General features: G+C 40.4%; 1 protein-coding gene across 1 annotated transcript in view; it reads right to left on the bottom strand.

Annotated features, from left to right (window-relative positions):
- SOS1 (SOS Ras/Rac guanine nucleotide exchange factor 1) overlaps positions 1–17832 on the bottom strand; it is a 42839-nt gene that overhangs the window by 12473 nt on the left and 12534 nt on the right. Inside the window, exons 5-10 of the mRNA XM_066316687.1 lie at positions 16872–17081; positions 16276–16419; positions 14476–14586; positions 14268–14366; positions 3000–3127; positions 1566–2221 (exon numbers count right to left, since the gene is read on the bottom strand). Of these exons, the coding sequence (XP_066172784.1) occupies positions 1566–2221; positions 3000–3127; positions 14268–14366; positions 14476–14586; positions 16276–16419; positions 16872–17081 (1348 nt within the window). The remainder of the gene's footprint in view (positions 1–1565; positions 2222–2999; positions 3128–14267; positions 14367–14475; positions 14587–16275; positions 16420–16871; positions 17082–17832) is intronic.

Raw genomic sequence — 17832 nt, forward strand, 5'->3', positions numbered from 1 at the left:
TTTTGCAGAGGAGAGTTCTCCCTGTTTTGCTGCTCTACCACAGGATGGTTTGGTGACACCTTGTGAGCAGGTGCCATCAGGGCTGTCTCCCTGGCTGAGCTGTTGCAGTGGCTGGATGCTCCCACCACTGGCACAATTGTTTCCTTAGAGCTGGCCCTGCTGCACAGCAAAGAAATTCTGGCTGATAAAATGGTTTGTCATTTCTCAAGGGGGTGAGGGATGGCAATAAAAGCTCCAACACTTGTATTTACAAATGAGGTGGACGTGTGGATCTTCATGTGTGACAAAAAATTGAGACCTGATTTGACTACAGCAACTAACTAAACTGCAGCAAATTCACATGACCTTTGCAAGTGCATCTGTAATTACTTATTACACCACTTGACCTGCAAAGACAAAAACCAAGAGAAAAGCCCCAGCTATAGTAAATACTGTATTTAGACTATCAGATCAAGGGCTGCCATAACCAGTCACACTGAATTCCAGAAACACTGCCTCAAAGGTAAAGGCTTGCTCTTCTGGCATCTGAATATAAAGGCCACAAAGGCTTTTAAGATTTCCACCACACATGGACAGTCCTGTGAGAAGAAAAGCACAGTCTGTGGCTGTTTGGTTACATATCCCCACAGCACTCATTCTCCCAGGTGTCCAAGCAGAGGAGAAGCCTTGAACTCAGCTGATACACCTGTGGAAGAGCTACCCTGGTACTCTGGAGAGCTGCTCCCCTACTCACTGCATCTCCAAGATGCAACAAACCCCTGAATGATTTACATCAATCATGCTTCCTGTACAACAGAGCATTTTTGGTTGAGTCACCCTATCTCTTATTTCTTTGCTGCCCTGGAAAAGACTGCACAGGCTGGGGAGAACAATGATGTTTTTCCTTACAGATAACCAATTCTAAACCAGAAGGTATAGAATATAAGAGTGTTGAGAAATTATGCACAATGCAGCATCACTGAGATGTCCACTAAGATGTCTGAGGCTACAAAGACAAGCTATATACATTATAAGACAACTATTTTTATCCTTTTGGTCAGCCTAGAAAACCACAAAAGTGTCTTTAATGTGTCTTCAACACAAACAGAAACCCTAAGTCAAAAGTCCTTAAATCAAATCTCCACTGAAGTTCTGATTAAGGCCAAGTTCTGAGACCAAAGTATGCAAGTGACTGCATCTGTCAGGTTGATCTCGGTCTTTCCATGGCAGGCCAGCATGGACACAGGTAAGAGCTGATGGAGTACAACCCTGAACTGGAAACACTGGGCCCATCACTCTCTCCCAGTGTTGGCCCTTCCTGTGTCACCCAGCTCTAGAAGTCTGGGAGGAAGGCTGCTCTTGGGGCACAGAGGAAAAAGGTATTGTCTGGAGCTCAGTTGCTGCAGGCCCCCACCCCCAGGCCTTGCATGAGAACAATCTCATGCACATGGAATATCCCACGTGAACTGCCAAGCGTGGTCACTTTTTACTCACTTTCTGTATTTTGCTCCATGTATTTAACACAGGAAGAGATGCATGAAGGAGTTACTACCTTGAGTTTTGGCTGCACAAACCAAGTGCCTCACCTGCATACATGTGGTAAGTCAGCCTCTCGATGAGCTTCACAACAGTTCCTGCCTTGATGATGGGGATTCCAGATTTGGGCTGCATGTTTTCTTCAAACACAATATTCTCTTCAGAGTCAGGTTCTGCGAATCTATAAAGCTCAGGATTTGGAAATCTCATCTGCTCCTCCTTTTCTTCCTGTAACATTGTTACATCCAACATCCTTTCCAGCGTGCTTCTATATTGCAAAGATATCAATGCTGCCATCCAGTTGTTTTTCTCTTCAGCTGATTTAGCAGCAAAAATAACACTGTTCTCATCTTTTAAGATGATTTCAAAGGCATGTCTATACTCATTAGTGTCATCCTTATCATTGATTTGTACCTTTCTCATGAAGAACTTCTCCTTGAGTCGATATTCTGCATTGCTAGCACCAGGAAGTCTTGGCTGGCTGTGATTTGACTTACAGCAAATCATCAAGCCATCAAAGAGGAAAATATGTCTCTCGTGCTTTGCTCCTACACGTGTGAGTGTTCCTTCCATGATGAACTCGTTACAGCACTGTCCAATGTCTTTGCCCTCCCAACCATCAATATTTTTCTGGATTTCATTCATTTTCTTAATTGCTAGCTGCTTCCCCTTCATCTGCTGAGTATAGAACCGGCATGCGGATTCACTTCAGGAGGATGGGAGAAAGGCAGCCTGTTAGTACACATGTATTTAAAACAACACAACCAGCACTGATACAAAAACACCACATCACCCTTCTGAGAATGAGGATTCCACTGGGAATGCAAGTTCATCATTCAACATCAGCACCATTGCAAAGGCTTGACTAAAGTATCTCATCTGATAAACTTTCTACTTATCTTCAGCAATAGATGTTTCACCTAAACACAAGCAACCAGAGGCAGGCAAGCTGTGAGTGCTTCTTAGCCCAACAAGCCACTCACTTCCATAACCAACAGAACAATTTTAGATGGTATTAATTTGAAACAAGTACATTCAGAAAAAATAAGCTGTTAAGTGCATTCATTTTCAAGCCTAAATGTTACCCGTGGCAGCACAAAACTTGCTTGGCAAAGAAAATATTGAATCAATTTATGGAGTAGTTTCAAATTCAAGAACACTCCCTTCTAACCACACAGAAAGGTACTTCCAGAACCTTTTCAGGTGGATTTTTATCACCTGAGCACAATTAACCCACCAATGCCGTAACTTTCTACTTACCAGTGAATTCTCAGAACGTCCAAAGTACCAGTTTGCAAGGACACATAGAAATTAGAACTGGTTTAAAACAATAACAAATTATCTCGGCTTTGATGTCACTTCCTCTGAAAAAGCAGGCTTGTCACCAACTATTTTGTTCATTGTTTACTAAAAGAGGAAACCAAGAGCCCTGGATTTCTAGCAGAGCACTGAGAGCAGGGAGCAGAAAAAGCGGAAACGTTTACCTCAGCCTGCGCTTTGCCAGGCTCTTGGAGCATATCCGTTCCATACTGCTTTGAAGGTTGAGCAGGGCAGTTATTGCTTGCTTCAAGCACTCCTTATCCTCTTCATCCTCACTCTTCTCCTCCAATTGCTGTGAACATTCAAAGCCAAAGACAGGAAGTGTTACAAGCACCTTTGGGATGTGCAAAGCCAGAAGTTTGACCCAGGAAGAAGAAACGTAACCATCTGCTGATTTGCCATGCTCCTGCTTGTTGTAAAAGTTAATGGAAATAACCAGGTGTGTTACTGACACAGGTGAGACAACTCTGCTAAGAGCTTACTCTCACTAAAATACAGCACAGTCACTAAGGCCCCCCAGATACAAACACACACTCACACACAGTATTTTTCTCCAAATGCTTTGATTTATCTCACAGCTCCTTAATGGAACCCATTTCAGGTGTTAAATCTCAAGAACAAGCAAGGAGGATCCCCATACACAAGATACTACAGGACACGGTCCAATCAGTCTGTAACACATCTAAACATCCTGGAACAGGAAAGCTGGAGCCATAGCTAAGCAGAATTCCTTCATCACATTTAAAACCAGAAAATTACAAGGGCTCTTATCTCATGAATAACAGTCTAATTAATTAATAAATCAGTTGAAAGGAACCTTGGAGATTATCTCAGCCAACCTCCAGCACAACTGCAGAGCCAACACAGATCAAGCTGCCCAGAGCCACAATGAGTTTTGAATCTAAAAACTAAACTAAAACTGGACAGGAAGGGTTAACACTAATATTTTGTGTCTAACTATTGTTATGACAGGTAAATTTTTTAAAACAAGATCTACCATGTTTAAGATTGCCTAAATTGAAGACTTTCATCTCAAATATTCGTCTAAGCATTAAAATGTTTCACAAGTGAAAAAACAGATGACTACAGCTGTAGTCATCTAAACTGAAATAACATATGCAGAATTATTAACAGACAAGCATTTTAGACTATCACACACCAAGAATTAGCTCCACACAATTGAAGGATTTGTTCTGGTGGTAGAAGCGAAACGAAGGCCAGCACAAACCAGAATGAGACACCCTTGGAGAAAGTACAATTGTGCTGTTGGATTCCAGTGTAAAATATAAGTATTGTCCTCCAAAAATCCAACAGAGTCCAACACAGTCATGTTTGATATTTGAATGGATCAGAGAACAGCATTAATTTTCTCCCTAACTAAAGTGAATCATTCAGTGCAACAGCTGTCAATGCCAAAGACTACTTCATTTGTGTTTTCAGCCATAAGGATGAGCACACTGTTTATTCTAGGCAGCTTTGGTTCATGGGGTATCATCTGTCATACTCTGACCCTAAGCAGCATTAGGTGTGAGAGCCTACTTGTGTAACAACCCCTGCAAAATGCACCAAAACAAGCATCACTCCCCAAAAGATCCTGGGGAGGCGACACCATCCAAGAAGGAACAGACCACCCTCTTCACATTCCTCCTCTCCAGATTTTGCAGTATCATCTCCCCTTTGCCTCAGTTTTGCAGGTCTGTGTTCAGAGAGAATTTCAGACCATTGAGGCAGCTACAGCACCACTGGCAGAAGTCTTGAAAGAAAGCTTTGAAAAAGCTGTCACTACCTCTAAAATTTTACATCTTTCCTGCACAAGCATTCAGAGAAGGCTCTTTGCCTTGTGTGCTGCCTTTTTACAAACTTCCATCAAGACAGTCCAGCTGGATTTCCTACAATTTCTGGGTTGCTATTCTTCCGCAGTGGAGGAGATTGTTTAAGCCTGGCCTTCAAAACAAGCCTTACTAGGCCCTACAATATTCTGCACATTCTCTTCAGAAACAAACCAGTAGAGATTAACATTCATGACTGCAAAGCATTCTGCTATTATGGTGATTTTTACAGCAACCTCTCTCCAGCTGCAAAAATGTTGGTATTGATCCATGTCCCAAAACAAAATACATATTTGCATACATAAAGAAAGCAGTTAATACTCTCCCAAAAAGATCCACTGCAAGCAACCCTATTCTAATGATAAACAGAAACTAAATCAAAATCCAGTGAAGTGTAGTTATGCTCCAGGTTTAACATTTAGAAACTGCTGGGCAGAAATGTGTGTCTTCTGTATTACTATGCAGACACTTCCCTGGACACAGGAATTTGAAAGTTTATATTCCAGCACGGTACTGTACAATTACCAAAACCAGACTTAGTCAGAACTCAGTGTAAATTACAGCAAGGATTTCATCTTACACTGCCCCTGGACAGTTTGGAAAAGGTGAAAAGTAAAATGGCATCATTGGAAAGCACCCAGAAAGTTTCTCTGCAAATCCCACTCATTTTTCTGTAGCTGTGCAGTGCCCCCTAATGAACAAACCAAGGAGATTCTAAGTAACTGGTGAGGAGGGTTTGTTTGTTTGGGGGTTGTTTCTTTTCTTTTCTTTTTAACAGAAAGTGCACTACATACTACAAAAAATATTATAATATGATGTGAAGGAAGTGCAGACTTCTGATTATCAGTAGTACTGCAGAGATTGTGGCTTTTAGCAATCTTAGGAGAAAATATTGGTTTATTGTTCATGTGATTCACAATAGCACAGGCACAAGACCCGGATCATTCAAAGAAAAAAAACTTGGAAAACAGACTGCTAGGGAAGTCTCTGATAAAAAGAAAGTACTTTACACTCTAGGCCACAAGTTCTGAAGAGACACCAAGAAGTGGAAGACAGTATTTTGTTCTACCTGTTGCACACCACAAGGATTACACATTTATAAATTCCAGAGAGATAGAAAAGAAATCCTCCTCATGCAGTGCACTATTAGACTGTGGTAGTCAGCCTCTTACTCTGTCAGGGAAGCATCTCTCTGGAAATACAGTGATAGAAAATACATATAAGAACATGCGGATACAACCACAGCAGCAGGTGTCACAAGGGATACGAAGTCTTTAGGGTTTAGAAACTTTAGGGGTTTGCATCACAACCTTCTGTCTTCCCAGAAGACTAAGTCTAACCACTGAAATTTGTGAACTGCAAGTTCCCCAACTCCTCTGGGAATCAAGACCACAGCTTCAATACACAGAAGACAGAGCTATTTTGTAATCAAGAATAAAAACCAATAGGGTTTCTTCTCTGGCCAAGGTAGGCAGGTCTGCTGGCACTTTGCCATAAACCAATCCTGGAAGGTGGCTCAATAGCACAGAGATATCTGAGAGCACTCTCTTTTTGTAATTCCTACAAAACCCAAAAAACTCAGCCCAAAGCAGCAGTGTACTGAGGACAAAAGAATATGTTGTTATATCTAGAAACTCTCATTTTTAGAAAGCACCAAGAAATCATCTGAGACAGTAAATGGGGGTAACTTCAGGGAATACTATGCACTTCTGGAAAACGTTAGCAGACTAAAAAGCACCTGACACTTGAAGGAATCTCCACATGTCATATTCCTGATCATACACACACAGCTTCAATGCACTGAAATTTGAAGTCGTTTTGTTTTCATATAAACTCAGACAATCTTGAGCACAGTGCATTAAAATATTCACAGTTATCTGTTTAGTTAGATCTACATTACAGTGGAACAGAATGCAGTATCTTACTGAAGCAATGATAAAAAACTTTCCTCTATCCAAAGTTTAATTATGCCTTCTCAGTTGGATTTTAAAAAGTTACATGTAATAGCACACGTTAAATATCCAACCCCAGATATCAGATAATTAGTTCCAAAAAGCCTTCAGCATTCTCTTGGGAGTACATTTTAAAAGACACAAGCTAAAAGGCCCTCATCTTTTATTTCATGTTAAGTTTAATTCATGATATAAAATATGATCAACCCATCAGGAAGCATATTGGACAAGTAAAGCATCAAAAAAGACAAAAACAAATAGCATTTCAACTTTTAGTACAAGATTCCTTGTTCCTTCACCTCTTTACTATGTGACTTAAAAGAGATCCTAAATATACGTTGAAAATTCAAGTACATCAAATATCACCTGAGCCCAAAAATGTAAAAACATCTGGGCAAAAGAGACATATGAATTTAAGGAATTGCTACTTTGATTACTCAATGTGAATGTTCTTATTTGGGAAGGGGTGTGTGTGTATGTGTGAAATTAAAATAATGATGTCTCAGACTTCAATGACACTACCCTGAAGTGCTATTTTGAAAATCAGGACGGACACTGAGGAAGTCAGGAAGACCCATTCAGAAATCCATACTACAGCAGTCTGTCAGCTGATGTTTCACCAACTCAACAGTTCCAAGTTTTCCAGAACAGGTTTCTTATGTGGCCAATTTGCCATGAGCATTCCCATAAAGGGAATATGTCAGAAGCCCATAATCCAGATTTCCTCCAGAGCTACAGCACCCTGCTCAGTGTTTCACCTGGTGCCTGCTCAGCAGGAAGAGGTGTAATTTTGCTCTCAGTTTGTGCAGCTGGGAAGGGATTCACGTTTGGAATTGATGTCAGGTTACACACTCAGCATCTCCTTCACCAAGGAAGGGACAGAAAAGTAAAGCCTTTTTTCCAAACGCCTTCTCTGAGGTTCTCACAAAACTATTTCCTAAACATTCAGACTTTTTTTAGGCTCCTAGCAGCGATTTATGCATTTTGCATTCCATTACTGGGAATGGCTGCTTTGCCTACAGAAGCCTTCACTTCTCCAAGTACAGAAAACCCATTTGCTCTGCATTTTTCAGAAATATGGGGTTTGGCTTTTTTTTTCCATATGCTGATGTCTCCTCCACAGCAGCATCATTACCTTTCTGCAACAAATGTACAAGTTCACACAGATCCTTCCAGAGCCTTCATGCTCTGAAACTCTCTTCTTTCTTACTGTCACTTTGGTTTGTCTCATCACTATTAGCAGACCTGCAGAATACATTAGAAATTTAAAACTCATAATTTAGTTCATAACATTTAGTTAGATCAGTATTTGAAATATCACAGAATATTTACCTATGTGCTTCCACACTTCTAATTTAGGTCTTCCACTTTCTTCCCCCAAATTTTCCATCAAAGAAAAGACAATGTAATTTGAAAACATCTTCCCTTTCCCTTTTGTATATCCAAAGCGGATTAAAATCCACTTTTTCTGCTTCCACACAATTCAAGTCTGATCTTTGCCAGAAAATTCTGCAAGGCTGGATGACACCTCTATGTTTGGACAGAAATGTCTGAATTTTTGAACAGAAACCTATGAATGTCTAAATGCTATGTAAGGTGAACTCACAATTTCAGAGATCATTCTGGGAAGCAAGGGTAGAACCCTGTTGATTTTAAGAGGAACCCTGGTGGTTAAGTAAAAAAAAAACAGCAGGTGAAATGAAATCAAACAGCAAGTGACAAGAAGAAACCATGATCGGAGCTTGTTGTTCCACTTGTGTTTGTTATTTCTTTTATATTTACAGCCGTTTCCATTGCGTATCTAGAGGTATTGACAGAAAACATTAACCTCCACTGTGAGAAAAGAAACAACGAAAGCTGGCAGTGGGACTAAACCCACAGCTCCATGTCCAGAAGTATTTCCAGTGAAGAGATCATCAAGCATATGAAAATCTCAACCACTGCAGTACCTCTCTCCAAGGATCTGCCTTTTGTACAGAAGGTGGCAGGAGAAAAGGACAAGGAAATGCTATTTTTTACTGTTTTTAAAAGACTGTGCAGCAATACAAGTGTATCAGAGATTATATCATGACTGCCACAATCACAAAAACTAGGAGTTGAAAATCCCAGCTAAAAAAAGCATCTCAACATTCAGTCCTCAATAGTTTGTCAAAACTTTTATCTAGCAGGGGAAAAAAAGGATCAAAATTTGTGCAAGTTCCTTTAACGCCCATCCATTTCCATGGGAGCTTGGCCTTGGGTGTTCAGCACAAACTGCTGCCATGGAAGCTGAAGATCTCTCTGCTATCACTAACAGCAGCCACTGAAAAGTGGGAACATGCTGCTTTTTGTCTTCTTTTTGCCAGAGTCAGGATTAAATGGTGTTTCAGACTCAAGATGTTCATTAATTCTTATCTACGTTACAGTCTCACAAGCTGTGAGTTCTACAGCACTTCAAGCTAACAAAGTAAAAATGGAGCCTCTCTATCCCTCTACAAGGCCTTTTAAGGATTAATTGTCCAGTTATGAAATGACATCTAAATTATTTTTACTTTTAACCCAATAACCAACCACCCATGGTGCACAATGTGGATTTTTCTACCCAACTACAAAACACCACCCAGACCCATGGAGAAGGTGAAAAAGAAGGACTCAGCCTCTGCCCTAAAACCTCCATCTTGCTTTATATCTATTACTATATTCTAAACCCTTCATCTCCAAGTTTTGCACCCTGTGATATCACACACTTCTATCCAAACTCCACACCCACAATCCCAGTGCTGTCACTCAGTTTTGGAGCCTTTTCCACGGGCTCAGGTCAATGCAGTGTTTGCCTGGGGGTCAGTGCCTGTGAGCACAGCAGGAATTCTCAGTGCCCAGGGTTCCAACAGGAATGGATTTTCCAACTCTCACAGGACTACAGAGCGTTTGCCAAGCAGGTGTTTATGGAGAATTGATTGGCAAGCAGGACTTTGGAACCCTACGGTTAAACACGTAGGTCTGGAGTTCAGGACCTGCTTCACTTGACTTCCCAAAGAAGTGACATCCTGCTTCTGCCTCAAGGGAACAAAGTACAGCTTTTGTTGTCACAGGTCCAGCAAGATTGATTGACACAGCTCAAGTGGCACTGAGGACTGTAAGGCAAAGGGTCACAGGGAATATTTTACCCTCACTTCTGTGATATGTTATCCAGTTTTTGCAGGAAAGCAATATTAGAGGGATAATAGAAAAAATATTCTCAGAGGTACCTATTTAGAAAGGAAAGGAGATTATTTTAAATTATTAGAAAATTTCCTGGAAAGAGACATCTGCTTCTCAAAATCCCAGACACATCCTGCGTATAAGGAAAAAACCCTACAAAGCAAAACATGCAGCCCCATCAACTCCACAACAGATGACATAAATCACTGACAAATTAAGTGACACCCATGTGCACAGATTCAGCTGATACAAACACAGGAATACATCAACAAGTGCCACAGCCAGAAAGAAAATTAAAGACCAATTAGTTTGATTAAAAATAACCAAGTGTCTGGGAAAAGTGCACACACACACACAAATGTGTGACCAAGTTTATTTTCCCCTATTAACTTCTCTGTTTTGGCTGATGAACAGACAGCTGACTTAGGGCATAAACCCACTAGCACTTAAAGGAGAAAAGAAATAGAAATATTGTCAATGAAATCCCACAAGCAAGAAATGAATACTGAATTCTCATTTCTTCCTCATTTTACCCAGCTATATCAACTCCAGCTTCTACCACATGACACAACTCCTGTGCCTTTACAACATTCCAGTTGTAATATGTCTTCTTAGCTTAACAATATGAAGTTCCTTAAGTTTTTTACCTGTTGTCATATTCTAGGAAACGTTGTCTTAGACTTCAGACCAAATTGTACATCAACCCCAGCTTTTTCTCCTAAGAAACCCCCAAAGGCACTGTGTAGTCCCTATCACACACTAGCCACAGTTTGGTCAAGCTGCACTTTAACACACAGACCATCCTCTGTCTGAGACCTAGAAGTGCACATTCTCTCCAGTGGACAGAAGAAGCCACCCACATCTGCAGTTCCATACACAAAGATGTGTAAAACAGCAACATTTCTGCTTTTTATTTTATCTCAAACAGTATTGCACATACAAGTTACTGTCTTTGGAAAGAAGCACTGAAGAAATAGTGACTTCAGAAAGTAAAATCTTGTGCTGGTATTAAGAGAATACTTTCTTAAAATAATTCACAGCCAGTTCAAATCCATGATTTACTAGTTTTAACAGTAATTAAAGGATATTTCACAAATAGACTGAAGCAACAGAAGCTGTTAATCACAGTGCTGGTACTGAAGACAAGCAGTTCAGACAGAGTTGTGAGACAATGATCTCTAATTGCAGATCCTGTAAAACCTTTGCAGACTGACAAAGTTCAACTAATTAAGACTCTGATTCTCCACCCTGGGCTGGGTGACACCACTTGCAGATGGGATTGCAAATCAAATTCACTCAATTTGTGACACTCTGGAACACCACACTGGGTGAAACAAGGCTGAGAATCAAAGTGAAGTCAAACTCCAAAATACTTTGGGATGTGCTGCCAGTAAAACACACAGCAAGGAACTCAGAGAATCAAGCTCAAGACACTGTAGTCCTAAACTAACATTTTACCACCTTGTGCCTTCTTCGGCAACATGTAACAAATTCAGTAACCAACTGGTTGGGAAAAGGAGAGGTTATCATCTTGAAAGACATTGCCAAACCACGATTATTATTTTTACCATTAGTGTGGTGAAACTGGAGGACAAAAAGGTTCAACTGAGGAATATTTCTACTCGAGCTGAATTGCCAGTCAGTAAAACCTGAAATGTTACTTATCATCTAAGAGCAAAGTTTGAAGAAAAAAATAAATGGAACATAATATATGCTGCTGTGAAATGGAAGCAATCGTGGGATTTTTAGTACGTTATAGATAGAATTCCAATTAAAATATATTAGCAAAGGGACAATAGGTTATCATTCATAGGCCATGGGACTCAAGTCTACACTTAGCTTAAAAAAATCCCAACCACACAAAATTCCCTACCAAGTTCTCCTGCTTCCCAGAATACACTGTTTTATCTCAGCAGAGTTTATATATCCTTTGCAGCATTTCTACTTGGAAAGAAAAGAACTTTAAAGTAATCTGTTCAGCCAATGAAAGATATCACACATGCATACAAATGTGCAGCATTTGAAACAGCACCCAATTCAATCTTGAAAACCTCTTTCTTCAATTACTAAAGGTCACAGTTATGACTCTGTGATATAGAAAAGCTCATTTATTATCTGATCATCTGCAGAAAAGCATTTTCACACAAAGCTGCTGTTTTATATAGTTCCTGTATAAAAGTTTGAGGTCTTTCAGGTTGGTTGAAGGAAAACACAGCTCTAAGTCCTATGCTCATTACCCAACAATGTAACAGCAAGAAGATTCAGCTAAAAATAGAACATGCATTTGTGCATTCCTGGTGCCCAGTACAACTTCAGGAGGGATTTAGATTCTAAACAGGATAACCTTTAGTGACTAGAAATTTACTTTTTTTTGTAGTCTCCATAGTTAGAAGGTAACTGAAATACATTTTAAATAGAATACTTCAAAATATACAACATTATACAACACAGCTCAAAGATAAATGCTAAACTCTCTATCCTTAAATATATCTATATGCAAGAGAAATCAAATGTTTTTCCCACGTGCTACTTTGCCAATATTTTGTCTCTTCATAACCAGAGGTCCGTGTTCATAGCATTTTAAACTTGCTTATTCACAGACATGCCTGCAATCACTAAACCAGGCCTCTTACCATACAAGAGAATTCAAGACAACCTTGTATCAGTGGAACTGTCAGGATATGGCTAAATAACAGCACCAATACCCTTCTGTGGCAGATCAAAATCAAGCTGGAATCTGTTCAAAGATTCCAGATATGAGGAAGAAAATGTCACTGCTAGCAAAGGCTACCTGAGGCAGGGATTCATGTGCTGAGTGCACACTGGTGGACTCACCGCCAGCTTCCACCAGAGAGGATCTCTCTCTCTTCATGTGCCCCTACCATCCATCACTGCCTGCTTTGTGTACATAATACGAAACTGCTGACAGACCACAGTGACAGGTGTCCAACCAAAAGGTGACGTGAGCAACACAGTGGGAAGAAAACCTGGGAGGTTATTATCAGATACAGAATAAAATCCAGTCCAACACAATCAGGCTGACACAGGGGAGAGGGGTTCTCTGTGTAGAGCATGAATGTGAAAAGAAGAATTTTTCACAAAGCAGAAGTCATGAGTTGCAAAAAGACTGAAAAAATTTGGGGGAGGGTCAGCTTGGACTCCATTCTGCCCTACAAAAGGTGACCACAGGCTGCTCCCTGTTCCTTAGGCACACGTGCTCTCCTTTCCCCCCCTAAAACTGCCCGAGGCAGGATGGCTGGGTGTCAGACAACGTGAATCCCTCAGGTCTGTCCATGAGGTAACACAGTGTCATGTCCACATGGAAGCATTCAAACCCTTCAGTAGTGCATTCTGAGGCAGTGTGGTAACAGTGTGAGCAGAGAAACCTTTAACTCTGAGGTCTTTATCACACAAAATGCAAACTACCTGTGTCAAACCCCCACTTCTAATGGACTGCCATCAAAGGAAATACTTCATATTTTAAAGATGTCTGAAGTCAGACCAAACCCATGAATGAGACAAACACATCAAGCACACATCCCAAAACTTTTCAAAAAGCATGTTTTACAAGACGTGCTACATGCCAAAGGTGGACATAATAGACCTAAATCAGTAAAAATGGAGTTACAACTGCAAATAGTTAGGCTCAAAGATGAACTACTGGCTTACCCAAAGACAACCAACCAAAGATTCAATGTAACACAACAGATTTCTTAAGAATTGTTTTGGTTTTCATTCCTCTGGTTTTTTTTTTGGTTTTTCCCTTCTGATCCAAATTTCCATAAATACTTGTTTGGAACACTGTATGCCTTATGAATTCCCATTAAGCTCAAAAGAAGATCTTACTGGAAAGTTTTCCTCAAAATACTTTACACTCCTTCAAGATCATTATGCAATACTGATAAGTGACCCAGAAAAACATTCTGCAGCTATTATATTGTATGTTATTGTTACCATATCAATGCAAGGTCTAATTACAAACAGCCCAAGTACAAATATTAACCAAGCCTTCCCTTTGAAGGAAAGATATCACCTTTACAATCCCATGGGATGTGCACTGCAAGAACACTGAAGCTTTTATTAAAATAAAATGAAGTCTGAAGGGGAATCTTGCTGTGATTTCAAATTTATAAAGTAACAGCTTGAGAAAGGCTTGAACATTTTCTGCAATACAGCCATGTGCCATCATCTCCTAGCACTGTTGAAACAATCATTTCAAGAATATGAGTGTGTAGATCTCAACTACTTTCTAAGATTGACAGATTATTCAACAGAAATAATTATCAGCTGATATTCAGTTAATTATGGCATCCACCTGCAGAGCACACAGCCTGCTTTTCTCTCAACACAGCAGTTTTGATAAGCACATTTAGATTTTACACCTAACTGAGCACACAAAGTTCTCACTTAACATTGAGAACCATGAAAAAAAAAAAAAACCCAAACACAATAGATTACACAATATTCTTACTTTTAGCAGTTCAAAATAATGAAGACAGTGGTAAACAGGGGCGAGGAGGAGCCGGGGTAGAACATACTGAACAGCTTCTTTAAAGCCTTCACCTATTGACTAGAAACAAAATAAGTTTCAGCCTTAAAACAATACATGTCCTGAAGCAACAAGAAAATGTAATTAAAATAGTAATATCAATAACATGTCCTATTTAAAGGCAAGTTACCTGTAAATAAAATGCTGCTCCTGGCTTTGATAATTGACTTAGAAAATGATCATGAAACCCAGGTCGCAAAATATCTTGTGCATATGATTCGTATGGATCAAATGCTAGTTCCTAAAAAGAGATAAAGAATCATTTTACAATAACAGAATCCCAGAAAGGCCTGGGTTGGAAGGGACCTTAAAGATCTAGTTCCAACCCCCTGCCATGGGCAGACATGCCATCAGTTTACAAAACTGATTAACAGCTAAACTTCTGTATTTCTTATAGAAAATACATATCCTACATAGGAGAGATAGTCTTTATACTTTTCCAAAACACCTATGGAGAAGAATCCATACTTTTACATGCACAGACTCATGGACTGAATCAGTCTAAAAGAGACCTCTGGGAGTGAACTGGTCCAATTCTTTGTTCAAAGCAGTGCCCACCCCAGGGCCAAAGACCGATGCATCATTCAAGCTGGCTGAGAATGGTCAGGGTATCTCATCCTGTTGAGCTCTAAGAACAGAGGCACCAAAACCTCCCTGAGCAGCCTATCCCAATGTTCAATTGTTCTCATTGCAGATCTCCCCCCCCTCCCACCAGTATCTAATCGGGATTAATCTTTTTGCCATTTTCATGTTCTCTCACTCATCTCACAGTTCCCAGCTGAGAAGAATCTCCCTTGGCCATCCTCACACCCTCCCTTCAGGTAACTAAAGACAGCAGTAAGATCTCCTACTTCAGCCTTCTCAAGTGTCAACAAACCCAGAAGTCCCAACCCTCTTTATGCATCATGGGGCTCAACTCCTTAATCATCATGGCAACCTTCACTCCGAGCCTGTTTTGCCTACCCTGTGCCAGAAAGCCCAAACCACACACAGCTCACCAGATTTGGTCTCGAGTTCTACACAGATCTGCCTAACCTGACCCAGGAGCTAATGAGCCTTCACATCCATCTCCAGGGATCTCCCAGCCCTGGCAAGCAGTGAGCCAGGCAGCTGAGGCATTGCATGGGGCTGTTTGCTCCCAGGTGCAGAATTTCCTGGTTGCCTTTACTCAGCTCTAGGAGGCTCCCCCAGGTCCATTTCTCCAGCCTGTCAGGTCCCACAGGCAGCAGCTCTGTCCTCCTCTGTGTGTCCCCACAATCTGGCAGCTCTTCCCAAGCAGAGGAGGCAGAGCTCCTTCCACACCACCAATACAGACATTAACCAGCACCCAACCCTGAGGAATGCTGGCAACCACTGGCCTCCAGGTGAGCTTTATGCTGCTGGTAACAATCCTCCAAAAGCCTGACAGCTCAGCCACCTGCCCACGTTCTACAATTCAACCAGCCAGGCTGCACTCAGCTATGCCATCAGACTGTGCTGAAGGCCTTGCTTAGCTCAGACAAGAGAGAATAAATAACTGTTCTGCAGCCAGCTCTGAAAGCAGCCCAGCTGGACAGCTACAGTTTGTCCTTTGGAAATCTGGGCTGGCTTTTGCCAACCATTTTCTAGTCCTGCACACGGCTGGATGTGAGGTCCAGGAAGATTTGCTGATCCTCTCAGGGACTGAGGAGAGGTTGACCAGCTTCTCATTTTACAGGAACCTCCTCATCAGTGCTGTTGAGTTTTTTTCACCTCTGCTCTCTGAACTTTAAACAGCCACTCTAAAAGCTGAGATTTAGAGACTAAAAATATAAGAGCACTTTAAAAAACTGACAGTCCCTTCATTACAGTAGGGTTGGAAGAACAGATCTCAAACTGAAGGAAGCCAGCTGGAACAGAGATCTAACTGCAAGTATTAAAATAAAATAAACCCCCAACACCACTTTCTTACCTCTGCCATATCTTCAAAACAGCTGCCTACTAGTGGGTGAGGACTACCTTCATCTGTCATTTCAACAGTGTCCTCTATATGACCCAGTAACTTCACACTAAGCTCATGGATGTCTGATATACGACTAAATATATTTTCTACATCCTGCAAAGAGCAACAGAACAAGACAAAAGTCAAATGTGGGAAGCTATTCTGCTCTGATCTGAAAGTTGAGAATTCCTTAAATAGAACAAGATTTTCAAATCATTTTATAATATACTTTTTCTGTGGTTTACATAAGATCATAACATGTATTTTTAAAATAATGAACATATATAAATACATAAAATCTACATTATTGAAACATGGCAAAGAACACTGACACATCTTAAAATTACAGGCCTGTAGGTGAACAAAAGTAAATGGGAAGGTTTCTTCCACAGTTCTACAAAATCTGCAAGTGCTCTTTAACTATTTCCATTTCAGAATTCAAGAAAAGTGCTTTTTTTACTACTGATACATTAAACTCAACAACAGTTAAGTTCAGAAATTATCCATCTATATTTATAGATATTATAGTAGCTACTTTTTGTGTTTGTGGTTTGTACAAGACTTACATGAGATGAAAACAGTTTGGAGTTGGAGGCATATGGCTCTCTAAAAACTCTGATAATGAGATTCAGTTCCCTTATATACTGTCGAACTTCTGCCATAAAAGACTTCACTAGGTCATAATAGGTTTGCTCCCCTGAGGTGGAGGGTTCTTCATCAGATAAAGTTAGTGCACTTAAATCTTCTACATCTTGATGGAACATATCCATTAATACCTAGGCAGCAAAGAGAGGAAAATCCACAAAATGAGAGCCCCTTTTCAAGATTGACCAGTGAGTTACCAACAAAGAAAACCTATTATTCCCATGAAATCAGACTGATCAGCAGTAAGGTTTATGTATTATCATTCTACAATCAGCTGAGCATTACAAAACGAATATCCATTGATATGAATTTGCAAGGCATTATTTGTAGTGACAATTTCTGAAGACTCTCAGTCACTAAAACCAATCCAGGCACCTTTCCAAGATCATGGTCCTAAAATTAATTCCAATTTTAAAGGCTGAAATACACAAAAACAATTAGCATTTAGCTGAGTTCTATTGCTCTGAATCGGCAGTGCACAATTTAAATTTCTGAACACACTATCCTGTGTGAAGTCAAAAGATGTGCACATTGTGGCTTTTCAGCTTTAGCTTTACCAAGAAGTAACAAATGATCATGCTCAGAACCCTCTGATCTACCTGCAATGAACACTGGCCTGTCCACAGACTGTACATGGCCCAGTTTCTGTCCTTAACTGCTGCGCTCTCTTGTTAAAATGAACCCTTGAGGAAGGGCACCAGCTTCAGAAACCAGCCCTGTTGCAGAGCTGCACAGACAACAGGAACTCTAAACACTCTGACTACCAGAGGTCCCAATTCACATCCAGCAAGATTTACCAAATGTAAGCAATCAATAATTTAAATTTCTCAACAAAAGTGGATCACTGAGCACTTTTTCCAAATGTGAATATGTGAGCCAGGA

This window comes from Sylvia atricapilla, chromosome 3, assembly GCF_009819655.1.
Source record: "Sylvia atricapilla isolate bSylAtr1 chromosome 3, bSylAtr1.pri, whole genome shotgun sequence".
Classification (NCBI taxonomy): Eukaryota; Metazoa; Chordata; class Aves; order Passeriformes; family Sylviidae; genus Sylvia; species Sylvia atricapilla.